The sequence below is a fragment of the Trichoderma virens genome (assembly GCF_000170995.1).
Source record: "Trichoderma virens Gv29-8 chromosome Unknown TRIVIscaffold_68, whole genome shotgun sequence".
NCBI classification, from domain to species: domain Eukaryota; kingdom Fungi; phylum Ascomycota; class Sordariomycetes; order Hypocreales; family Hypocreaceae; genus Trichoderma; species Trichoderma virens.
The window spans coordinates 42,796-68,105 of record NW_014013681.1 but is presented as its reverse complement, the minus strand read 5'-3'; the positions used below and the strand labels follow the sequence as shown (position 1 = coordinate 68,105).

The 25,310-nt window shown below is 45.8% G+C and overlaps 5 protein-coding genes across 5 annotated transcripts; all 5 read right to left on the bottom strand.

Moving 5' to 3' along the window:
• Positions 1–135: 135 nt before the first annotated feature.
• Positions 136–1,579, bottom strand: TRIVIDRAFT_52825 (uncharacterized protein; the record flags this gene model as incomplete). The annotated part of the gene is made up of 3 exons (XM_014100344.1): positions 136–764; positions 829–943; positions 998–1,579. 3 exons carry the CDS (start codon positions 1,577–1,579, stop codon positions 136–138), a joined length of 1,326 nt encoding a protein of 441 aa, XP_013955819.1.
• Positions 1,580–2,849: 1,270 nt separating this feature from the next.
• Positions 2,850–3,773, bottom strand: TRIVIDRAFT_152101 (uncharacterized protein; the record flags this gene model as incomplete). Its single annotated transcript, XM_014100343.1, has 1 exon — positions 2,850–3,773. One exon carries the CDS (start codon positions 3,771–3,773, stop codon positions 2,850–2,852), a length of 924 nt encoding a protein of 307 aa, XP_013955818.1.
• A 442-nt stretch (positions 3,774–4,215) lies between these two features.
• Positions 4,216–5,806, bottom strand: TRIVIDRAFT_170560 (uncharacterized protein; the record flags this gene model as incomplete). The annotated part of the gene is made up of 1 exon (XM_014100342.1): positions 4,216–5,806. One exon carries the CDS (start codon positions 5,767–5,769, stop codon positions 4,264–4,266), a length of 1,506 nt encoding a protein of 501 aa, XP_013955817.1.
• Positions 5,807–6,341: 535 nt separating this feature from the next.
• On the bottom strand, positions 6,342–7,013 carry TRIVIDRAFT_222865 (uncharacterized protein; the record flags this gene model as incomplete). Its single annotated transcript, XM_014100341.1, has 1 exon — positions 6,342–7,013. The coding sequence occupies one exon, from the start codon at positions 7,011–7,013 to the stop codon at positions 6,342–6,344; it is 672 nt and encodes a 223-aa protein (XP_013955816.1).
• A 597-nt stretch (positions 7,014–7,610) lies between these two features.
• Positions 7,611–24,400, bottom strand: TRIVIDRAFT_52861 (uncharacterized protein; the record flags this gene model as incomplete). The annotated part of the gene is made up of 8 exons (XM_014100340.1): positions 7,611–9,306; positions 9,433–10,384; positions 10,448–11,533; positions 11,609–11,670; positions 11,731–17,754; positions 17,791–21,043; positions 21,176–23,679; positions 23,826–24,400. 8 exons carry the CDS (start codon positions 24,398–24,400, stop codon positions 7,611–7,613), a joined length of 16,152 nt encoding a protein of 5,383 aa, XP_013955815.1.
• Positions 24,401–25,310: the final 910 nt, after the last annotated feature.

The following is a 25,310-nucleotide window of genomic DNA, read 5'->3' as shown; positions in this document are numbered from 1 at the left end:
ATATATAACAGAATCTATCGTTGTAATATTTGTATTTCTATTATCCTCAATTATGATATACAAATTGTGGCTAGTTAATAATAGATCATCTGTCAATCTGTTCCAGACTATCAAATCTTGACAGATAGAATTGTCCTAATTTTTCCATACATTATTGAGCAACCACAACTCCCCAGCCCACTGCTCCTGAACAACGGGCCAGATATTTTCAGGAGGCAGAACAAAGCCACCTTGACCAGATGTTACTGGGTCTAATTCAAGCGTCCAAGAATGGTCCGCGCCATAGGCGCCATAGTGGTGATCACGGCCATTCCCTGCTGAATAGTATTCAATATCGCAACCCGTACCATACTGATAAGTCTCATTCCGGGTATCGAATGCTTGTACAGCATTTGCAAAGCCTCCAGCAATCTCAAGCATGCGAGGAAGCGTGGCAGGATATTGAGTGGTGTTGCAGGTCCAACCAGGAGGCGTCAGGATCTTCTGACCGTAGCTGTGAAGATCAATGTAGGACCGAATTCCCTTGCGTGATGCTCCGAGTTTGTCTGAGAGCCCTGATACCGCGATGTTTTCAGGGGTGTCACCTGGGTTTAGACCTTGAAAGGTCTCAGCGCATGGGTTGGTGGATGCAGCTCCAGTGCTTGGTTCGCCTCCCCATTCAAATTTCCAGTTGCGGTTAAGATCTGTGCCAACACATGTGGTGTTGCTGCGAGGCAATCGGTTCTTACGCCACATTCGATCAGTCGTTTGCGTGTAAGAGAAGCCTATAGGACGAGACTTATATCAGCATTTTTTATTATACTGATATCCCAGTGAAAAACTTCTTACCATCCGGGTTGTGGAATGGAACAAGCCAGAAGTCATAGTAGTCTAAGAACTTTGTAATCTCCTTATTTTTTGTCTTGTATCCGTTAATCAGCTGCCACGCCCAGTATTCAATTACCTGCAAGATTTATTAGACCAGTCACAGATGTATGGGTGATCTTAGGAGCAATACCGAGGTGGTAATCCACTCTCTAGCATGAACAGTGGCATGCCACAGAATGATGGGCTTATTGCCTTTCTCACCCTTATCGCCAAACAGGTGAAACGCATGTATGGTGCGATTTTCATATGAAGTGCCAATGTCATATTTTTTAGAATTCTTTGGGAAAGCTGCAGCCAAGTCATCCCAATACTGAAGATGATCTTCGTATGGGTGATACGACTGATACCAAGAGAGGTCTGGTAGCTGGCCGGCCCTGTGTAGCCCACGCTTATAGACCGAGGCCTTATCCTCACGTCGAATTTGTTCTCCAAGGTCGGCGCTCAGCAGGCGGGCATTGAGATCCAACTCTTTGAAGCTACGGACTTCATTGGGCGGAATAGCGACTTCGAATCCGCGGCTTGTAACCTCTGTATGGTAGTTTGCGAATCGTTTCTCAATGAATTCGGCCTCGATCTTGTCTGCTGCTCTTATGCTGTAGACGTGATACCCATCATAGCTGACTTTGTCTGTACGTGGGCTCGGTGACTCCACATTAACAGAGCGTGAAGCCACCAATGGCGCCAGAAAGGCTAGAGTCGTCAGGAACTTCATGGTTCTAATCGCAGATGAGGTGCCGGATCCGATTGCTGAGCGCATTGGATAAGGATGAGAGAAATTGGGAGTAGGCAAATGAAGGTCATTTTTATACTCCCAATTTACCATCATCTATAATCATTATGTGGAGAGAAATGTCGGTCGGAAGCTACCCCGAGATCATGACACGACACTAAACGGAAGATCTAAACCGCGAGTTACATGAACAAGAAGCAAATGAGGGGAGTTTCTGGAGCTATCACGCAATTTTTTGTCTCCTCATTGAGTGATATTGTGCTCCATTCACGCAATCGCCAGGGGTCTTGGTATCAATGTGTATTTGGGAAGAAAACAAAAAGTCCAATGGGCCTTGGTTGAGTAATAATTAAGAATGCATATGCACGCACAAACAAATATGCTAAAGCGTCGTTGCTGCTAGTGGCGGCTATAATACCAAAACTACTGCAATCTTGCAACGTCTTAAGCCCGCAGTCACAGCCCAACTTGGCATGTATTAAGTTCAACCAATGACTTTGCAACGTGATTCCAAGCATCTTATCGCTCTTTGCCTTCTTTATGGGTAAATAGATATTATAAACCCGATGATTGGATACATGGCCAGACAGGCACAGAAGATGGCCAATTGCAATCGGGATCCAGACAAAAAAAAATCCAGATCCCTGCATATGAGAATATTAGCTCACCCAGCGTTGTTTAAAGCCAGAGCGTAGTATTGCAATTGACCTGTTGAATGCACGCATTTAGATATGAAACATCGTTTCGTCATAAGGGAGTCAATCTTCATATTCAATTCAACCATATTCATAAGATTGAATGAAAGATGATGATCCTTTTGCGATAATTGTTAACGCATGCTGGTTTTAGTACATCCGGAGATGAAACAATGGCATATAAGGGAGAGGTATGAGAAAGAAAACATTCAAAGGCAACGCATGCTTTAGTACAAACGAAGATATTTCCATTGTGACATTCAGGGATTAGTAAACGAGTATCCCTGAGGGATAGAATTAACGTAAGAAGAGTTGATAATTCGAAGGTCCTGTTGTTTTTTGCTTATTATTTCGTTGTCCGCGGGTTATGGATGCTCGCACCGAACCCGACGAGAATTTAACCAGGACGTTCGGAGCACATGTTCTCCAATCAAGGTTAGAAAACTGAAATTTACTTGTATTGTCTTGCTTCTCGGTACGATAATGATATCCTCCCGCATGCCTTGATAATCTGAATTAGTTGTCTGCGATGAGTTGAATGACCAAACTTCTCAGTTTCAAAGGACCACCCGAACTTTTAGTGCATTCTTCTCTAGAATTTCGTCCTTTTTTTGTTCGAGTTCTTGCATATCCCAACACACGCTAATGAACCGCCCAGACAACCATTCCCGCCTTTCCTTAACTAACCATACAAAAGTATGAGCAGGTAACTCTGGTGGATCAATTAAAGCCTGGTGTAAATATGTCGGCATGTTATGAGCTAGTTCTGTAGCAACGCCGCCAGGATGCAAGCTTATCACAATCAAGCCTTGCTGATAATACTCCTTGTCGGCGAACTCGGTAAAACGAGCTAATGCAAATTTCGAGGTCTGGTAACTTGAAGCGCCTGGCATAATATAGTGTCCTCCTATGCTGCTGCAGTTGATAATCGTCTTTGTTTGCGACTTGAGCAGCAGGGGGATAAAATATCGGTGACATAGGTAGGTGCCCTTCATGTTGACTTCCCATGACTTCCACCACTCATCAGCTTCTGACTCGGCCAGATTTTTCCAATCCTCAAGGTAGCCAGCATTGCAAATTAGGATATCGAGACTTCCAGAAAATGTCTGGGCGGTAGCTTCGGCAGCCATTCGTACCGACTCTTCTGACATTACGTCCACGGTTAGGCTCAATACCAGAGGCTCGGGGTGTTTTTCTTTAGCTGCAGCTTCCTTGATGTCTTTTTCGACATTATCAAGTGAAGAACGTGCGGCAATTGCAATTTTTGAACAGCCAGCCGTTGCAAAGGCCAAGGCAGTGGCCTTACCAATACCCTTAGAGGCTCCTGTGATGAATACAGATTTGCCAGCTAGATTAGCACTGGTTGGGTCTATGAAAGGATATATATCGTGACGAGGTGTGACATATTCTACCAGTTGAGGCGCATTGGTTTCGCGAGAAGATATTTCTCGATCCCTCATATTGGCTGATGGAAGATGCATGTTGCTGATGGAAAAGTTTCTCTGTATCTTTGCGGGAGTGAAAGACAATTGATGGATAGAAATCTAATCAGGAGATAGATGCACAGTGTTGAGCAAGTGTTGCTAATAAATAGTGTGAAATAGTTTGGTTGGTTGGAGTTTTGTACATATCCCAGATATTATAGCGTAGCCTTATCTCCGCCCGAGGAAGAGCGAGCAGGAGCGAGGAGAAAGGATTCGGGAATACATGTATAAATGAACCCCGATATCCGAAGTTCATACATCTCTACATACAGCCGCTCTCGGATTTGGAAAACAATCAAGTTAATGAGAGTAATTCTATAACTGTTCTTGCGGATTTAGTAGCTAAAGCCGGGTTTCTCTACTTTAACGTATGCCGACTTACGACATGACTGACTTTTCTTATAGCAATTCTGATTTGATGGATGCATTGCCAAATTTTCCGATGTGGTAAATCAATAAGGATTGTTAGCGGTAATAACCTATCACTCTATTTTAAAAAGCTCCAAATATTATTCAGGCTTTCAGCCAGTGAGGGGTGCGCCCAGACTGCGTTCTGCAAAACTGGCCATTTGACGCCTCCAATCATCGCCATCTCTACCAAACTCATTATCTCACCACCCTCGATCCCCAAGCAGGTGAATCCAAGAATTTGCTTCGACTCCGCGTCAACGACTGCTTTCATTAATCCTCTAGATTCGTCTGTCTCCAACGCGCGTGCAACATACGACATTGGCATGCTGGCGACTTGAATCTCACGATCTGGAAATTTTTCGCGAGCCTCATGCTCGTGTAGGCCAACGTGACCAAGCTGTGGATCGGTATAGACGACGTAAGGTACAAGGCGGTCAGCGGTACTGAGGCTCCCCTCTTCCAGCAAGTTAGTGCGTAGCAAACGAAAGTCGTCATATGATATATGTGTAAAAGCTGGCCCGCCTTTGACGTCGCCAAGAGCCCAGACTCGGGAATTGGTTGTTCGCAGCTGTGTGTCCGTTATAATATGACTACGAGCAGTTGACTCTATACCAGCTGCGCCTAAGTTCAGAAACTCAGTATTGGGTACGCGACCAGCAGCAAAGAGCACGTGAGAGGCTGGTAGTTCGGATTGGCCATTCTGACCAGACACCAACACCGACACTGGGGTAGTGGTGTGAGAGCGAATCGCCGTAGGGGCCGTGTTTAGAAGAATTCGGATACCATCCTCTTCTAGCACATTGCGCATCATTTCCGCGACCTCGGCATCTTCACGGGGAAGTAGTTGAGCTCCTCGCTGTACAATAGTAACGGCGGCACCTAGTCGGCGGAAAAGCTGACCAAATTCGAGGCCAATATAACCTCCGCCAATAACGACGAGATGTGAGGGAACTACTCCCAATTCTTGGATAGAGGTTGAGTCAAGTACAGTACCTGGCGGGAAGGCAGCAGCATTGAATCCATCCATCTTGGGTATGGCTGGGCGTTCTCCACTGCAGATGAAGATACGATCGGCGGTGAGACTCTTCTCAGGGCCGTCCTTGCAGCGTACCTGGATCGTATGCTCATCTTTGAAACATGCTGTGCCAAAGATAAGCTCCACTCCGGCATCCTGTAGTTTGCGCTCACTCCCATTGCGAAAACTATCAACGATATCGCGCTTCCGCTGTCTTACAACCTCCATGTTCACCTGGACATCATTCATGGCAGCGTTGACATGATTTGTATACACACCATACTGAGGACCGCGACGCGAAAGATACGCCACTCTTCCAGATGCAATCAAAGTTTTGGTCGGAGTGCATCCTTCATTGATGCAGCAACCTCCTACATGCGAGCTCTCAATCAATGCAGTTTTGTGTTTCGCTTGCGCAAAAGCCATACTAAGCGGCGTACCGCCTTGGCCTGAGCCAATAATGATTGCATCATAATGAGTAAACATGGTCCGAATGATTTCTTTGTAGAATGGTATTTTGGGCTTTAAAAAACCCCTTAGGGACGCAGGATGTAGGGTATTGCGCATAAAATCTTTGAATGTTGAATGCTGCAAGTTGAGACGACAGATGGCAGAAGGATAGAGATGAGGGGAGATATTCGTAGCCACCCTTCATGTGAGGACAGTATTGATTGATAAAGAAGGATTTCTGTAGTAATCAGTAGCGTGCAATTCCTAGGTATAGGTAGCCTGGTTGTTTAAGGTTTGAGCGGATTTATACTTTCTGTGCGGAGAAACAGTTGCGTCAGAGTCATTGCAGTTTTGCGGAGTAAAAACATCAATGTCTACAGGTTGAAACCCCCTTGTTATGATGAACACGTGCGAAACCAAAGGCCCGTACAAGGTCGACCTGCAGATCGAGCAGTTGAGCAAATACACCGGAGTAATAAAACGAACAATGGTTAAGATCTGATTAGCGTTATGTGACCTTCTTCGATTCCAACGGGACGTGAAGCAATGGGACGGGAAAATAAACTATTGATGGCACTGGATACTGCAAAGTGGATGGAAGATATGATGAATCATGGAGCATGAGTACACCTATTTAATCAACTGGATGCCAAAGTTTAGGTATCCATTGCACCCAAGTAAGTACCTATTCAACTCCTTCGCTGGACCTCCGGATAATATTGCGGGGCCTCATATCGATCATACATTCCATAATCTCGTATGACCCTCTCCTGCCTTAATCTGACGTCACCTTTCGTTTCATATGCTCGAATAAATTCAGAAGAGGTATCCGACGTTTTGAATGAAAGATACGCGATAACATCGCCTGGACTGAGTACCGCTTCGAAAATATCCCAAGATACCAAACTTGCCAATGGATCCACCTCCAGGTTAAGAAGTTCGAGTACCTCGTTTGGATGTGGATTCTGCAATGCCGTTTCATTCATACTAATGAGCACAATTGCCTCTGCATCACCTGTGCGCGTAATGTCCAGCCTCTGTTCTTCTAATTTGTGCCCTTCTGGTATGTGCGTGTCTGCAGTGACCTCACATATTCGTAGTCGATAGTCATGGAAAACTTCGGCCCTGCCTTGCTGTTGAGCGCTATGATGGCGACCTTGAGTTCGCCATCTAACCAGCGACTTTTCATCCCGCCAGGTAGAAAGTGATAGAATCCAGCCGGGCTTTGTCAGAGAAGCATAGCGAATATTATCAATAAAGCCATCTATCTGAAGGAGCTCTGGTCTGAGGGCCTTTCCTATGTCAAGATAGAGGGGCTTTTTCTCAGTAGAGGGATGTACTTCAAATAGCACCGTGAACATTGTGACTTGTAGCGCGCCAAGGAGTATTGAGCTGTGTGGTGATTAAAAGAATCGTTGAGGTCGGTGACGGAACATCTGCGAATTTTATCTATCGTTATCTCCAGAATCCCGAAATAAAAATGCAAGACAGAGAATTTAAATACATCGCAAAAGAGCTGTAAGGAGAGTGATGGTGAATCGCAAAAATAATGTGGGGTAGTTGCATTATTCGTGAAATTTTCATTCTGCTGTTGCTTTGGATATTGCTAGCCTCATTATTGGCTGTGTATTATTATATTACCCTCGGCTTATTTGTTTCCCTCGATGAGAAATTCTAAAATACATGAATGAGTCATTTTGCCTGTTGTTAAAAGTGGAAATTTCTGACACGATATTCTCCTAGCTTTCAGCAAACGGATTTTCTGTACCAGTATCCTACCTATGAGTTGTACGTCATATCCGTGGCCCGATCCCACTTGGACATCGTTGGTGCAGCTCAATGGCAGGTTGGCGAAGCACATCTCGAGAGGGTGGTGCATGACAGAACGAAATGCTTGTATAAAGAAACTAAGACTAAGTAAAACTATCTTAAAAGTGTTGTTTCGCATGTCGCAATCTCTATGCCCCCAATATGCGTTGAAGCTCCGCTAAAAACTTGATTACTGTACTTTCGGGTGTAAGTTTCCGGTTGCCTTCAAATTCGAGATCAAGGCTCCCTTCTCGCGGCGTGGCGTATATCTCAGGGCGATTGCGAGGAAGTAAGGGTCGTTCATAAAATGAAACAGTGCTAGGCGATCCCAAGAATGAAAATTCCGTTTCTTCTTCCTGCTGGAAAGATGTTCGCCAGCCGAAATCCGTTACATCTTGAGGCCAATCTGTGCAGTCCCTTATGATCTCGGCCATCCCTGCGGCTTCATGTGATGAATCTTCAATGAATTGGTTTTGTAACTGCAAAGCAACTTCGGCGAGAGTGCTGTTTGCGGTTACACTGGCTCTGATGGGGACCTCTGTCATGCAGGGGCCCACAACGTTTTGGAGATGGCTTGGAAGCATTGAACGGCCGGTCACAAGGCGACCAAACACCACATCCTGTTGATCAAATTGGCGAGAAAGGGCGATTGCGCACGCGGCATGGAATATCACCGCAGGCGTAAACCCTCCCATGCTCTGAGTGTTTAGCATTGGAATTGTTTTCTTGACTGTCAATCTGTCATCTGTTGCGTATATATCATTTGAAGAGTCGCTGAAACTCCATGCTGGATATAACGATCCATGAAGCCTTGAGGTCCAGTAAAACTTGCTTTGTCTCTTCTTCGATTCATTGAAGGAGATGAATTGGGCAAAAGATGAAGAGGGCGATAGCCGTTGCTGATTATAGATTAATGACAAAGTTTGAAGAACCAATCCCCAGCTAAAGCCATCAAATTGAGCATGCGAGATTCTGAACACAAGCTTGTGCTTTCCTGAGGCGTGTTTGACACTGATGAAACGAACGAACGAGCGGCCCAGTTCTCGAGGTCTTTTGAGATCTTCCCCACAGATCGAATCTATAAACGACGCCATATCCTGGTTGTCGGCATCTACATGATCGTATGTTGGCTTGAAGTTCGATAATAAAACTTGCCAAAAACGGCCATTCGCTCGGATGAAGACAGTGTGCAGGATGTCGAAATGATTCACTAATTCGAAGCAAGCGCGCTCCAGCTTTGGGAAATCCACATCAGCAGGTAGGTCAAAAATCCAATGAGGATATCTGTTCGGCGGATCCTGGAGTGCATCTAATATTGAGCGTTCTTGAAAATCTGTTGCGGGAATCACATCCCTGACAGCCTCAAGGTCAACGTCCAGAGCCGGCTTTACAAATTTCTCCAGGAAGGCTTGCGGGTCATCAGATTTTAGTAAGGAGAATGGCGATACCGAATGGTAATGTTCGTCGGAATTGACTTCTTTGACCAATAATGCCAATTCAGACAAACGCGGTGACCTGAAAATGTCTGCAACAGTCAGCGACAAGTTTTGCTCCCGTGCCGCTGAGACTAATCGCATGGCAGAAATCGACTCTCCACCGCTTCGGAGAAAGCTACTATCAGCATCAATACTTTCGGCCTTGATCTCAAGAACAGAAGACCATAAGGTCTGAAGCCTTTTTTCCATCAGAGTGGATGGCATGATCCGCGGTTTCCCATGAGATTGTAGTTCCACAAGCTGCTCTAGAGTTCGCTTACTACCGAGTTCTCGTAAAGATCGTCGATCTGTTTTGTTTGTGGTTGTCATAGGAATCTTTTCTACATGGATATATGCTCCGGGGACCATGCTATAAGGAACAAAGTCAGTAATATCCTATAAACTCATATTAGATAGCTGAGGAAATACTTACTACTGCGGAACACGATCCCATAGCTTCTCTTCTAACCCTTCCATGACTCGCATCAGTCTTGACTGTACATCCTCCTCGAGTTGGATCGTGTTTCCTTCAGAAAGGCTCAAGAAAACGGCGAGAATTGGGTTGGTGCTATTTCGTGGCACAATGATCTCCGCAGCGATGCCATCGCACAAACTAGGATCGCCCAGACAGGAGCGTACATGAAATTCCACTTCTGCTAGCTCAATTCGTTGACCTCGAAGCTTAATTAAACCGTCTTTCCGCCCTAGGAAGTCCATTGATCCATCCGAGTTGTAGCGCAAGAGATCGCCGGTCTTGTAAAGTGTACCTTGACGTCCTGGATGTTCCTTGGTGCCTGCCGAGAGCCATGTCGGATCCTGGATATAGGCTGCTTTCGTCTTGTTTACATCGCCAAAGTATCCTTTGCTAACGGTTGGTCCTTCAATCATGAGCTCTCCAACGGTGCCAATAGCGGCAAGGCGGTCTGGGCGACCTGGTTGTACGAGCCAAGTTCTCGCGCCAAACGGATTTCCGACGTGATTGTTCCGTGTTTTGGAATCCAGGCAAGCAAAGGATAGTGCTTGAGCGCATTCGGCTGGCCCATAAATTCCTATAACAGCTTCCGCTTGAGTCCAGCGAGATACTTCAGATGCCTGAATAGGCTCACCTCCCATTGCCAACGTTCTGATGCCAGGCATCGAGGATGGCTCCTGGGATCGGGCAACTGAAGGTGTAAAATACACATAATCACATTTCATCCTATTGAATGCGCCGGCGATGTCGTTTTTCCGCTCCCACTCTGATGGGATACATAGACAACCTCCACAAATCAATGTCTGCAGGTGGTTGGACCAGGAAACATCAAAACTATATGATACAAAGTCAAAGACACGGCTTCCTTCATGTATATGCAGGATATCTTTTTGATGGGTAGCTGCAGATGCAAAGTTTTCATGTGTCGTCAATATACCTTTAGGCACGCCTGTGGATCCGCTTGTGAACACAACTACTCGGAGTACTAACATTAGCATAATGTCTTTGTTGAATGAAATTAGAATTGAATGAGACGTACCGTATAATAAGTCTGACGGGCTAATTTTAGGCAGTATAAAGTCCGTGGGCGCTTCTGGAATGCGACTGCGATCAATACTGACTACAGTAGTATCGGAGAGGCGGCTTGCCAACGCTTCATTGTTAACAGAAGACAAAACCAGTTTAGGGTTGACCTGTTGGACAATTGACCTCAGTCGTGATTCTGGTTGAGTCGAGTCCATGGCGATGCATGTCGCTCCAGCCCGCATTGCGCCCAGAGCTGCAACAGGATACCACACTGACTTTTCGAAGCAGAGGGGAACTATGCTTCCGGGTTGAACACCTAGAGCGACTAAGTGAGAAGCCAAACGATATGAAAGATTATCCAGCTCAGAATATGTCAAGCTTCCGTCCCAAGAACATATTGCCATTGCTTGAGGCTGTCTCTTCATTGTGTTCCCAATTATATCATGCACACAATCTTGGACTGCGGTGGGTACTGACCCATTCCAATTCCATAGTTCCTTAATGTCTTGTGCACTGAGTAGATCGACATCTTCCACCGCTTGAGCAGTCGAATTGCAAATCTGGCGCAAAACATGCTCGAACTGGTTAGCGATGCGCTCCATTTGAGCCGAATCAATGATGTTGGAGTCGAAGCTAATTTCTAGCTTGAGATCGTTGGGCTTGGCCAACTGGCACATTATCATGACAGCATTTGGATTAAAGTCGTCAAGGCCATCCTGAGTAGAAAACACTTCAGGTTGATGCTGGAATAGACTACCGCCTCGATCCGCATACTCAGTTTGGCCTGGAGGCTGTACAACTAATAAGGTATTAAATCGACTTGCACTCTCTGTGTTTGCATCTATTCGTCGAATATCCAGCAATTCGGTCTGCTCGTAAGTAATCATTGCAATTGCTTGTGCTTGCACGCTTTGTAGCAGGGTATCCACCGTCGCTTTTGGGTCTATCTTGACTCTCACAGGGACGGCATTGATAAGAGGCGCGATCATGCGATCGAGACCAACTAACGGCGCTTGTCGTCCAGTGACCATTGCTCCAAAAATCACGTCGTTTGAATCCGTGTAGCGAGTTGTGAGAATCGACCAAGCTGTTCTAATAACTGCGAGGTACCCCAATTAGTAAATTCAGTAACCAAATGTCATGAGCCCTGGTTGCTCCGTTATTGAGCACTTACTTGTTGAAGCCGTGGTGTCTGTGTTCTGCCATTTCATGTCTGTTAAATGACGTCGAACAGTGCTGTCGGCCTTTGGTTGATAATTTTGATGCGGCAGGGCTGGAAATGGGATCGCCTCCAACTCTGAAAATTGATTACTCCAGAATTTTCTTGCGTCATCCTGGTCAACCTTCATGATGTGCTGGATGAACTGTTGAAAGGGAGCAATAGGACCGTCGTCTGTAATACCATCATATGCTCTTGTTACTTCTGCTAGAAGCAGATTCAATGAGTAGCCGTCGTAAATCGCGTGATGTTGAGTAATGAGACAAAGCCGTCCTTGGACACTGGGGCCTTGGATAATTGCGAGTCGGGTAAGGCGTTTGTTCAATCCCATTGGTTCGCTTTGATCTTGCTCAAGATATGCCTCAATACTTTCATAGGTTTTCCAATCAATTGACTCATTTATTTGCACTTGAACAAGACCTTCCGAAGGAGCATCGACTATTCTGTAACGCAGAATAGGTGCTGCAAATTGGCTCACTCTTTGCCAAGCATTCCGGAGACGCTCTATATCGACATCGTCGTGCAACCGCAAAGAAAATCTGGCTATATACGAGTTTTCGGATTTTGCTGTCATTGAGAGAAGAGACTTCTGCACTCCGGTACAAGGGAATATGTCCTCGATTTGTGAAATGTCGACTGCACACTGTCTAGATATATATGCAAAAGCTCGGTCTTTCGAATCTGGACTTTTCAGCAACGAAAAGGGCAAAATCATGCTATCATGCGCCGCAGGGTCCTCTGATTCAAAGTATGTCATAAATGTTGCCATTTCAGACAACCGCGCTGCCCCAAGGATGTTTTGCACTGTCAGATTGACTCCCTGACTGCGAGCTACAGCAGTTAGCCTCATAGCAGATATTGAATCCCCCCCAAGTCGCAAAAAGCTGCTATTTTTATGAATTTTGTCCGCTGGAACTTCTAGAACAGTTACCCACAGTTGTCGGAGATGAGATTCCGACTCAGTTAGCTGCGATTTGCTATCTGAGGAACTGCCTGGGCCGGCTAATTGTTCTAGGGTTAAATCGCTCCCCAACTGACGCAGACGCTTCCGATCTGTTTTACCACTCGTCCCAAGTGGAATATTTTCTAGCGGTACAAAGGCTGTCGGGATCATGTAAGATGGCAGTCGTTGACATAACTCGTGCTCAACATCATCGATAACATCCCCTATGCTGACGTCATGAGTCTTTAGAAGCTGGATGAACACAACTAGCGCTGATCGTCCCGTAATCTTTGGAGTAATAATTTCTGCAACTGCTGTATGGACTTCCAGCCTTGAAAGCAAGCAGCTTCGGACATGGTGCTCAACTTCAGAGAGCTCAATTCTTTGTCCTCGGAGCTTAACTTGTGTATCTTTTCTTCCAACGAATATGAATGTTCCGTCAATGGAATTGTATTTTACGAGATCTCCTGTTTTATAAAGTCGACCTCTCCGTCCAGGTATGGAACCGTCAGGGCTTCCATTTAGTAGCCATTGAGGATTTTCAATGAATGATCGTTGTGTCTTTTCTGTATCTTCCAGGTAGCCTTTGCCAACCAATGCTCCCTCCAAATAGAGTTCTCCCACAGACTCGATAGGCAATAAACGCTCACTGTTTTCAGGGTCCACAATCCATGCAGAGACTCCTACGGGTTTGCCTATAGCTAGTCGGAATGGCATTGGATTTGGCACATTATAGTATAGTGTTCCCGCAGAGCATTCAGCTGGTCCGTAAGACACAAAAGTGTTCGCATACGGCAACCACCGAGCAACGTCGTCTTTTGTAACCTCTTCGCCACCAAGATGAACATTCCGCAACGTTGGCGTTAATGAAGAGTCAATTAAACGTGCTGTGGAAGGAGTAAGAAAGATATCTGTGGCGCAAAACCTTTGAATACTCTGCGTCAGATTGTTCTTTCTCTCTGTATCACTTGGAATACATAGAGTTCCACCGGCAGTGAGAACATGAAAAGCGCTCCAGTAAGATGCATCAAACGCGTACGATGAGAAATCGTACATTCGCGAGCGATTGTGGAGCTTCAAAACGCCTCGTTGATGCACCACTGCGCTGCTAAAGTTTCGGTGCTGCATGAGACAGCCTTTAGGTGCTCCTGTACTTCCACTTGTAAAAATCGCGTACAATAGATCAGAAGGGTCAACATATGGCAACTCTTTAGTAATACGGCCTGTTTCTTTGACCATGGTAGACTGAATAAAGTCTGAGCTGTCGCCCACGAGCAAAGTTTTTGTACTCAAAGTAGAGCTCAGTGCTTCTTGTAAGGCAGAGGTCAGAATCAACAATGGATTGACTTGCTCAATGATTGATCTGAGACGTGAGGCGGGCAAAGTGGGATCTAGTAAAAGGGCTGCGCCTCCCGATTTAATAACACCAAGAAACGCTACCATGGCAAATTTTGACTTCTCACAACAAATTGGAATGATCATATTCCGCTCAACACCGATTTCGACTAACTTATGAGCAACTGTGTTGGCTAGGCGATCCAAGAGCTCGTAGCTCAAGTCACCATCCCAAGCAGAAATTGCTAAAGCATCAGGTTGGATACGGGCAACCTCTTCAATGAGATGATGGACACATCGTTCAATGCTCTCTGGTTGATCAGAGTTCCATCTCCATATCTCGCCAAGGTCCTCGTCACTTGCCATAGTGATGTATTCAACCGATGAATCATCTAGACTATGCGAACAAAGATTCTTCAGCAATTGGTCAAAGCTTGTTGCCATCCTTCGGATTGTTTCGTTCTCGACTACAGTCGAATCGAAGCAAAATTCCAATTTTAGTTGATTCTCAACTAAAGTAGAAATTAAAGAGAATGCGTATGAGTTAAACCCATGGTAGCGATGAGGTCCAGCCTCAGTGTCAACCTGGATAGGTTCGGAATCGAAAAGGCCACTTTCCTTTGTATTTTGCTCCTGCGGTTGGATAACTAAGAACGCCTGGAATTGACACGCTTGTTGCGCTTCATCACTTATCAAGCGTATTGCTGATAGACCCATTTGTTCGTATGGGATCATATCTGTTGCTTGATGTTGCATTTCATTAAGGAGTTTCGCAATATTGACTTCTTTGTTGATCTTGGCTCTGATTGGCACAGTAGCAATGGTAGGGCCTACTAGCCTCTCGATACCTTCGACAGGAGCCTTGCGCCCATCCACCACTGTTCCAAATACAACATCCGTCGAATTGGAATACTGCGAGCATAGTAGTGCAAATGCTGAACGTATCACTGTTGACGGGGTGATATTATCCTTTCGCCAAGTAATGTCTTTAATCGACCGCTCTAAAACGGAATTTGTCTGTGGTTGATGTGTTGGGGAGGGTAGAGCAGGGAATTGCACAGCCTCTAAGTCCTTGAACTGAGCTTCCCAGAAGTTGATTTTTGCTTTCCTATCCATGTTGCCCATATATTTGACAAATGACTGGAGATTAGAGTGTGTTAATGGTGTGTTGCCATTGTAGAAGTTTTCTAGTGTTTCGAATATTAATGGCGTAGTTAGGCCATCGTAGATGGAATGATGCATCGTCAATACAAAATATAGCGACGAAGAGGATTCTTTCTCACTGGTGCGGGAACGCAATCGGTTTTGGTTAGGATTTTCCGAAATCAGCCCACATCTCATGAGGGGGGACCCAAGTCCCATATGTAGTTGTCTCTCCTTTGTAAGATACTCATTAATATCATCTGCCTCAATCCAGTAGTCGCGTTCGCGGATAACGACCTGCAATAAGCCTTGCCCTGGAAGATCTGTAATTCTTGTTCGTAGGATAGGCAGTGTGGAAACTACCTTCTCCCACGCTCTTTTAAATCGATGGATATCGACTGATGGTTTGATCTTCAGAATATTGCGACCGGTGTAATCGCCTTCACGTTTCACAGTCAGGGCTAATAGTCCTTCTTGTAATGGCGTGCAAGGAAATAAGTCTTCAACATCGTCATAAGCAATGTCACACATGGATGCTGCCTGTTGACGTAGAAGCTCTACTGGCTGTGTTGGATGAAGCAACGTATATGGGTCGATGGAAACCGCATCTTTCCCCTCGTCCACATGCCGAAGATATTTTGCCATGTCTAGCAATATAGGATGTTGGAAGATCTCGGCTACTGACAAACGCAAATTTTGCTGTCGGGCAATTCCAACTAACCGCATAGCCTGTATAGAATCCCCAATTCTCAGAAAGCTATCGTTTGCCGAGATCTCAGTTGCATTTATCCCAAGGACAAGGGACCACAACTCCCTCAGTTTGATCTCAGTAGTAGTTGATGGTTCTAGCTTCTCTTCGTCAGATTCTTGACGTGGGGGGTTGAAATCAGACCCAATTTCCTGTAATCGAGCTCGATTTCTCTTTCCTGTTTGCGTGGTCGGAATGGATGGAATTGGTATGTAGTAAGATGGAATGGCGTATCGCGGTAGAACAGTTTTAAGCTTCTCGTTTAATCCTACCGTTAGACTTTCCACTGCATCGTGAGTAGCCAAGGTGACGAATGCAACAAGAGTAAGGTTGCCACTATGTTTAGGCACGACAGCATCTACCACCACTTGAACTTCGTCTTCATCCACGAGACATTGCCGTATAGAATGCTCTACCTCTTGCGGGGCAACAAGTTGGCCTCGGATTTTGAGTTGAAAGTCCTTCCTACCCAAAAAGATCAAATCGCCGTTGGTATCATATCTAGCCAGATCGCCAGTGCGATAAATGCGGCCGGGTCTACCGGATTTACCCATTCCTTGCCCCAATTCTAGAAACCCTGGATCTCTACAGAATGAAAGGTCTGTTTTTGTCTGGTTCCCGAGGTAGCCCTCAGCGCACATGGGCCCTTCGAGTGCAATTTCGCCAACAGCGCCGAAAGGTACCAACTTGTTGTAGTTTCTTGGATCAATGAGCCAGCAAAGGGTCGGATGTCTCGAATCAATCCGCCCAATAACACCGCTGCGCCAGGTCTCGTCGTCAACAGCGCAGAAAGTCGCCGCAGAACATTCAGCTGGTCCGTACCAATTGATAATTTTTTGACTTTTCCCCTTCCATCTGTCGATGTCCTGCCGAGTGAGATTCTCACCAGCGAATACGAGGGTCGATAGATTGGGCATATCTTCAGGGCGGAGAAGTTTGGCCGCCGAAGGGGTAACATTAAGATGATTAACTCCAAAGCTGTTGATAGCGGCTGACAATCCATCTAGTCTCTGAGCTTCCGATGGTATGCACACACAACCTAAACTGGCAAGCGCAGACATTACCTCAATAGTGCTGAGGTCGAAATCATATGAGGCAAACTGGAAGATTCGAGAAGATGCATCAATTGACAGGTGTTCACTGTGAGCTTTGATGTTTCCCGACACCGCTCTATGGCTCCAGAGTATTTGTTTTGGCTCTCCTGTGCTTCCAGATGAAACGAGAATAGCAGCTGGATCGCTCATTTTCAGTATCGGTAACGGTATGCATTCATCTTGATGGTGTATCGCCAACAGTTGATCGATCGTAAAACTATTAGCATGTCGAGAAATCATGTCGATTAGAGACTCAGAGACCAATGCGATCTTGACATTGGCATTTTTAAAGACGGCGGCAATTCGTCGCTCAGGAACGGCACTGGATTGTAGCAAACTAACGGCCCCAGCTTTAAAAACAGCGATTTGAGCGACTGCAGCCCATTTAGATTTTTCAAAACAAAGTGCAACAACTGAACCCTTTTCAGTTCCCAGTCGCATCAGTCCTTGGCAAAGAGTAGTTGAAAGGTCTTCAACTTGTTGGTAGGAAAACCGTCCATCCCAAGCGTCTATGGCAATCTTATCTGGGTGTGCTGTTGCTGCTGCCGCGATAATATCGTGAATGCATGTATCTGCCTCGCCAGGAAGCTCTGCATTTTTACCCCAGAAAAAGTCCAGGTCGTTGTTGCTGACTGTCTGCATTGTATCAAGCGTAGCTGTGACCATATTTTCCGAACATATTTGTCCAAGTATGGTCTCAAACTGATGCGCCATGCGACGCATTTGCTCTTTATCAATGATGTTGCTATCAAAACTCATTCGCAAACGCAGCCCGTCGGATGCCAATTCACAGATAATCATCAGAGCATATGTATTGAAAGGATCCGTACCCTGTGTACTGAGATTTGCCGAGAAGCTTCGAGCTTTGAATAACAGGTTATCTTCATGCAGCCTCTTTCCTTCAGCTACGGGCTGCACCACAAGCAGAGTTTGTATCATGGAAGGATCCAGATGCTTGTATAAATTCTGAATATTTTGTAGTCCAAACTGCTCATAGGGCGTTGTTTCGATCATTTGGCGTTGCAATCGCTCAAGGAATGCTTCAATGGTCTCATTCCAATCCAACGAAACCGCAACAGGTATTGTCGATATGGTTGGTCCAACGCAATTTTCTATGCCTTTTAGAGTTGCTTGACGTCCACTGACTGTCAGTCCAAATATCACATCACTGAATGACGTGTATTGAGCAGCCAGAATTGCCCAAGATGCCCGTATTATTGTGGACGGCGTCGTTCCAGTGCGTGGCCATTTCAGCGAAATTGAATGTTCAAAATCTTCATTTGCCTGTGGCTGATAGTCCGAAGATGGTAGAACAGGGAATTGTCGAGGCTCCAAGTTTGCAAACTGGTTTTGCCAAAATTGAGATGCGTCCTGATGGCTTACTTGGCTTAGGTGCTTGATGAAGTTCTGGAACGGTGTAACAGCCAGTCCAGGTTTTCCAAGGTACTGTGACTCAATCTCATCTAAAATCATCTTCAATGAGTCGCCATCATACGTGCAGTGATGTATTGTGAATATGAAATTGCGGCCAATGATGGCGGCGCGGCAGAGTTCTGTCCCCAAACCCATGGGCTCCAATTCATCATCCCGAATATAGGCTTCCACATCGTGGCCAGACCGTAAAGGAGATGCCTTGAGAACTACTTGCATCAAACCTTGGCGAGGAATATCGATGATGCGCGTTCTCAAAATGGGTAGTTTCTCCACTGTAGCCAGCCATGCCCGTTGAAGTCGCTCCGTGTCAACTTCAGATTGCAACCCTAAAACGCTGCGTGAAATGTATTGGCCACGTTTCCTAGCTCCTAGAGCAAGTAATCCTTGCTGGAGGGATGTGCAAGGGTAAATGTCAACAACTTGAGATTCCGGAACTGAACACAGTCTGGCCGCAAATGAACGACCCTCGGCCTCGCTGATGCCTTTTCCGAGCAGTGAAAACGGACACACTACCTGCTCTAGGGCACCAATATCGTGCTTAATCCTCAATGCCATTTTCTCAAGTTGGGGCGCTTCGAAAATATCTGCAACCGTCAATAAATATCCTTGTTTACGTGCGGATGCTACTAGGCGCATAGCCATGACAGAATCCCCCCCTAAACGGAAGAAACTGTCGTTAGCATATATCGCATCACCATCAATGCCAATAACTTCGGACCAAATTTGTTGCAATTTTGTCTCCATCGCACCAGAGGGTTTCCGTATTTCTCTGCGTAAAGGCTGCATAGATGCCAATTGTTCGTGGGTTAATGAGCTGCCGATAAGGCGCAGACGCTTCCTGTCAGTCTTTCCAGAGTGATTCATAGGAATTTTTTCGATAGAAACATAGACTCTTGGTATCATATATGATGGTAGATGATTTGACAAGTCGGCTTCCAAATCTTCAGCCGGCAGGGCTCGCTTGACGAAACTTGCAACATCTTCCTCACGAGCCTCGGTGCCCATGGGACTAATAAAGAGAGCCAAAATATCGCTACCGCTACCTGACGGAGAAATGATTTCGGCCACAATGGCTACGTCAAGCTTTCCAAGTAGAAACGTTTGAGCATAGATCTCCACTTCGTTCAGGTCTATTCTCTGGCCTCTTATCTTTCTTTGTGAGTCCTGCTTTCGGCTGATAAATAGAATGGTTCCGCCAACATCGTACTTGACCAGATCGCCAGTTCGATAGAGTTGTCTACTTTGTGGGGTTGGTTCACAAGTACCGCGACAAAGCCAAGACGGAGAAAAGAAAGCTTTCTCGTTTAATGTCTGTCCATCTTTACCCGTGTAGCTCGCAAGAAGGGGCCCTTCGATGCACAGTTCCGCAATTGTACCAATTGCCGCTAGGACACTTGGGTTTTTGGGATCGACAAGCCAAGTCGCGCCAAATGTACTGGTGCCAATGATTCCATTCTTCCATGTCTTTTTGTCAATTGAGTATGATGTCGCGACTGATGCTTCCGCTGGTCCATACCAGTTATATACTGTGTCGAGCTGCTCTGTCCACCTAAATGCAGTCTTACGTTGCAATTTTTCGCCGGCAAACACGAGAGTTTTCAAAGAGGGCAGTTCTGTGGGAACGAGAGTTTCGGATACAGAAGGCGTTAAGCATAGCCAGTTAGCCCTGGCATCATTAATAGCTCCAGATAGTCGATTGGTCCTATCTGACTCAGATGGTATGCACAAACAGCCTCCAACTGATAATGTTGCAAGTGATTCCACTGTGCTAACGTCGAATTCATATCCAGCAAACTGGAATACCCTGCTACTAGTTGTGATATCGAAAGAATCTCTGGCTGCTTGAATATTGCTCGATAGGGTTTTGTGGCTCCATAGAATAGCCTTGGGCGTCCCTGTTGAGCCAGAGGTGAACAATATGAGGGCCGGATCTGAGCAATGGTTCTCACGAGGTGGGAGCACTCGAAGCCATTCTTCGTCGCTAAACTGCACCAACTCGGAGATAGCAAATATTGGTATTAGATCTCGGAACGGAGATGTATCAGGAGAATTCGATACAATAGCAATGGTTGGTTGTAGGCTTTCGACCATGGCTTGCGCTCGTTTGTTCGATGTTGGTGAAGACATCGGTAGCACGACTGCTCCAATTTTCAGGGCAGATATCATGCAAACAGGCATCCAAGAAGACTTCTCGAAGCTTAATATGACAACAGATCCAGGACCAACTCCTTCTTGTTGAAGGCGGTGCGCTAGGCGGTTTGAAGCATTTTCCAGCTCCTCGTAGTTAAATCTTCTATCCCATGACGAAATGGCGATGGCATCTGGAGAGTTTATAGCTTGCTGGTCGATCAAATCAGTTACGAATCCATCGGCCAGCTCTGGCAAGGCTCTATTCCAATTGAATATTTGCTTGAGGTCTCCCTCGCTGCTTGAGGCAATATTGCGCAATGGTGACTTTGTTATTTGTTCATCACAGAGCTGTTTTATCAAGTGCTCTAGCTGATGAGCAAAAAGTTGGGCTTGCTTCTGCTGGATCGCGCCTGAGTCGAAATTTATTTTCAGTTTTAATCCCGAATCCTCTAGCTGACATATTATCAGCATTCCATACGAGTTGTAGATGCCCATGCTGTCGTCCTGTCCGTCTTTATCAACAATTCTGAACGTAGGTGTATGCTGAGAGTCACCCCTAGTGTCTAATTCAAGCAACTGGGATGATATCTCATGCATATGTCTATTGATTTCAAAAAGTATCTTGTTGTTCTCTGCATCAGTTGTCTCCTGCTTGGATATGTCTGTTGAGATATTGAGCTTGAGGGTTTTTGGACGAGAAAAGAGACCGCCATCTTTCTGACTTGTCCCTTGTGTGGCTGGTTGAATAACCAGAAGAGTTTGGAATTGGCTAGCTTCTTCGTTATCCTCTTGGGCACGCTGAATACGCTGGAGGCCAAACTGTTCATGAGCAGAAAGATCTATGGCTTGCTGCTGGACCTGTTGTAAAAGAGTTTCCACCGTGGAATCCCAATGAAATTTCGCTCGTATCGGAATTGTGGCGATTGTAGGACCAGCGATTCGATCTATTCCGGAGACAGGAGCATGTCTGCCACTTACAGTGGCTCCATACTTGACATCGTTCGAATTTGTATATGAGGCAAGTAACAATGTAAGTGCCGAACGTATTACTGATGATGGCGTAATACCGCTACTTGGCCACTCCAAATCGGTGACTTCATGACTTATGTCGATTTTTTCATCGGATACGTGGCCAGGAGGTGGGAAAATAGTGGCCTCGGTGTCAGCAAACTGAGACTTCCAGAACGCTGCTGCTTCTGGGCTATCTGCAGATAAGGCATACTTGATAAATGGCTGAAAAGGTTTAAGAGGTTGTAATGTTCCTCTAGTTTGTTGGTAGGATGCCTCGAGTGAGTCTAAAATAAGTGCTGTGGACCATCCATCAAATATGGCGTGGTGCATTTCGAGAGCGAAATATGGAGAGTCACCTCGTATCACGCCTGCGCGGCATAACGGAGTCCCCAGGCCCATTGGCTGCGCTAGCTCTAGAAAGTTGTTGATATGTTGAAACTGTTGCAGCTGCGCACGACTGTCCGCAACGACAATCTGGACCAGACCTTCCCCAGATAGATCAGCGATTCTTGTTCGAAGAATCGATGCGCTCATAACAGCAGTTTCCCATGCATCTTGTAATCGCTCAACATCAATGTCTTCGGGTAGTTCAAAAACGGTTCTCGAAACGTAGTCCATCCTCAATTTCGGCGACTTGCCTCCAGGACGTGACGCGCTTTCGTCTCTGTTCGTCATTGCGAGCATTCCTTGTTGTAGTGGTGTGCAAGGATAAACATCTTCTATTTCAGCCGCCTCCACACCACATAGGATTGCAGCCTCTGTACAGATCTCTGTCTGGTTCTTTGCCCCATTCAGCAAAGAGAACGGTGCGATTTCCTCATCTTGGTGGCTAAGTGATTGCTTCTCAGTCATCCGAGCCAGGTCTCTCAGCGTTGAGCTCCTAAAAAGGTCTGCAACAGTCAATGGCAGTCCGTACTCTCGAGCCTTTGCAACCACACGCATGGCAGCCACCGAGTCACCCCCAAGTCGAAGGAAGTTGTCTGTTGTGCTAATAAGGCATGAGTCCAAGTCCAAGACCTCTGCCCAAACCGCACAGAGCTGCTTCTCTTTCTCCGTAGAAGGTTCGCAATATTCTTTAATAGAAAAAATTGTTGATTGCAGCGCAATAATCTTATTCCAGGACAGAGCGCTTCCCATTTCTCGCAATGATCGGCGATCCACTTTACCGGTAGAGGCGACAGGGATATCATCGATTGGAAGGTAGATGCTGGGGATCATGAAAGCTGGTAACACATCTCGTAACCTGTCTCCAATACCATCCAGTAGTTTTTTGACGCGTTCAGTATCCATATTTTTGGTCGAGACAAACATAGTCAAAGAGAAGCTGTCACTTCCAAGAGGCTGAATAATGTCGACAATAATTGGAAGAGAGTCCTCAAGGCAAGCACGTACATGATGCTCAACATCGCCAATTTCAACCCTTTGGCCTCGTATTTTCAACTGAGAGGTATCTTTCCGACCAACAAATAACAACTTGCCGTCGGGCTTGTACTTTACAAGATCCCCAGTCTTGTAGAGTCTACCCTGTCGGCCAGCTCGGTTACTACTTCCTGCAAGTAGCCATATGGGATTGTTGACAAATGCCATCGATGTCTTTTCAGGATCTGATAAGTAGCCCTGACCAACTAATGGACCTTCGAGGTACAGCTCCCCAACTGATCCTATTGAAGCAAGCCGGTCGGTATTATTAGGATCGACAAGCCACGTAGAGAAACCAACTCCGGAGCCGATATCTGGACGACCCTCCTTGGATGGATCGATCACGGAGAAGGCGCATTTAAAAGTGCATTCGGTAGGTCCATAGGTATTAAGCAGCCTCACGCGTCCAGCCCATTCGGTCACATTTTGCCGATATGGCATTTCGCCACTCAGAAGCACTGTCTCAATAGTTGGCGGTATCGGACTGATCGTTCGGAGAACAGTTGGGGTAATGTTGATCAAGGTCGCCTTAAAAGCAGTTATGGCGGACGAGAGATCATTCACCATGTCCGCTTCTAAAGCAATGCAGAGACAGCCACCCGCACATAGCGTATGCAAAAAGTTGCTCCATGCAACATCAAAGGAATACGGAGCAAAGTCAAACACCCGCGCTCGTCGGTGAAATCCAAGCTTCTTGCCTTGGTAGTGAACTGCGCTTCTAACATTCGAGTGGCTAATACAGGCACCTTTGGGTTGCCCAGTCGTACCTCTGTATAATCCTCACGTGTCAATAATATAATCCAACAAGCTAGAGATACACTTGAAGTGGGAACTACTGTAGCATGCTTCACACAAGCACCGCGTCCAGGTTCCTCAAAGGAAACTAAAAGGGAAAAAAGGCCAAGAACCACTTACGACGTGAATGATATATACACAATATCGGATGGCGAAATGGAGGGTAATGAAGATAAATGCTCTCTTGGAAGTTCCTGAACTTCCAATAATCTGTCGTCAAGCTGAAGAACTGGGACATCCATCAACAGGTTCGCTCTCGAAGCATATGTAGCTGATGAAACGATTAATCTGGATCTTGTCTGGTGGACAATTGATCGCAATCTTGTATCGGGTTGTGTCCCGTCAAGGGCGATCGCGCTGCATCCTGCTTTGATGACACCCAGCATTGCGATACAAGTCCATCGTGACTTCGGAAATAAAATCGGTATGTTCGACTTTGGTTCGATGCCAAATTCGAGAATACGATGGGCGACCTCGTTAGCCAGGTTGTCCATCTGAGAATAGGTGAAATCGCCATCCCAGGCGCAAATTGCCAGGGTATCTGGCTGGTTCAGAGCTATTTCCTTGATGAGATCGTGAACGCAACCTTCCACGGGAGGCGGTATCGAAGCATTCCAAGTCCATATCTGATCAAGGTCTTGTTCTGACGCAGAACCACTCTCAGAGTTGGGTGGGACGAATTGTTCATCTGCCATGACCTTGGCTGAGCTATCGAGGTCTTGTGTCTTGGACATGTTCGAAAGTATAATTATGGTCAAAACTTATAATTTATCTTACGTTCTCCGTTGCTGTATACTTGCAGTATTGCTGATTGGGACGGAGGTATTATGAAATACCTCTACTATCATTTCGAGTTATTTGCGGACCTGTTCCCAGGTGAAGAAGATAAGTATTCAAGTTCCAGCTCATCCGTTTGTGTGGGAACAATTACGGCATATGGTGCGTTTTACGTGCAGGCTTCTGCGATTATTGGTAAAGCACGCTAAAGATTGTGGAGGACTAGATAACGTACGTAAATGCCATTGTTCAATCTGAGAGAGCTCTGTACCCTCTAGCTTGATATATATAGTATCCTAGACTAAGTCTCGTGCGTATTCATTAGATTTCATCTTGACTAAATATTCGTGTATTCCAAAAACTTCTAGTTAAAATTTTACTTATGCTAAATTAGGTATAAGTAAGGAACTTGTTTTGGGCCGCACAAAACGCAATTACGGAGGACGCCTTGTGTTTATCGCGCATCCGCAACATGTGCTGACTCAATACCACCAAAAGCCAGCACTGCCAGGATTTCTATTACCAATGTTATCTCTTATGGATGGATTATAACCTGTTTACGGTGGCTAGTCCCTCGCCATGGTGTGATACCCCTTGGGGCAGTTCAAACCGTTTCCCCGTACTCTCGTATCAGCATGTGTGGAGTTTCCAAAAGATCGTGTACCTACTTTGTACTAGCAAAGAATATGTGGCCTTAGTTCCGAGCCGTCCCGGCACCATGGCACGACTTGGGTCATTGTAACATCGCCTCCCCTGAAAGCCACAGCATGTTAAATACGACTTCTTACAACGAATAATTTTATTACAATGCTCCGTAGCTTTTGAACA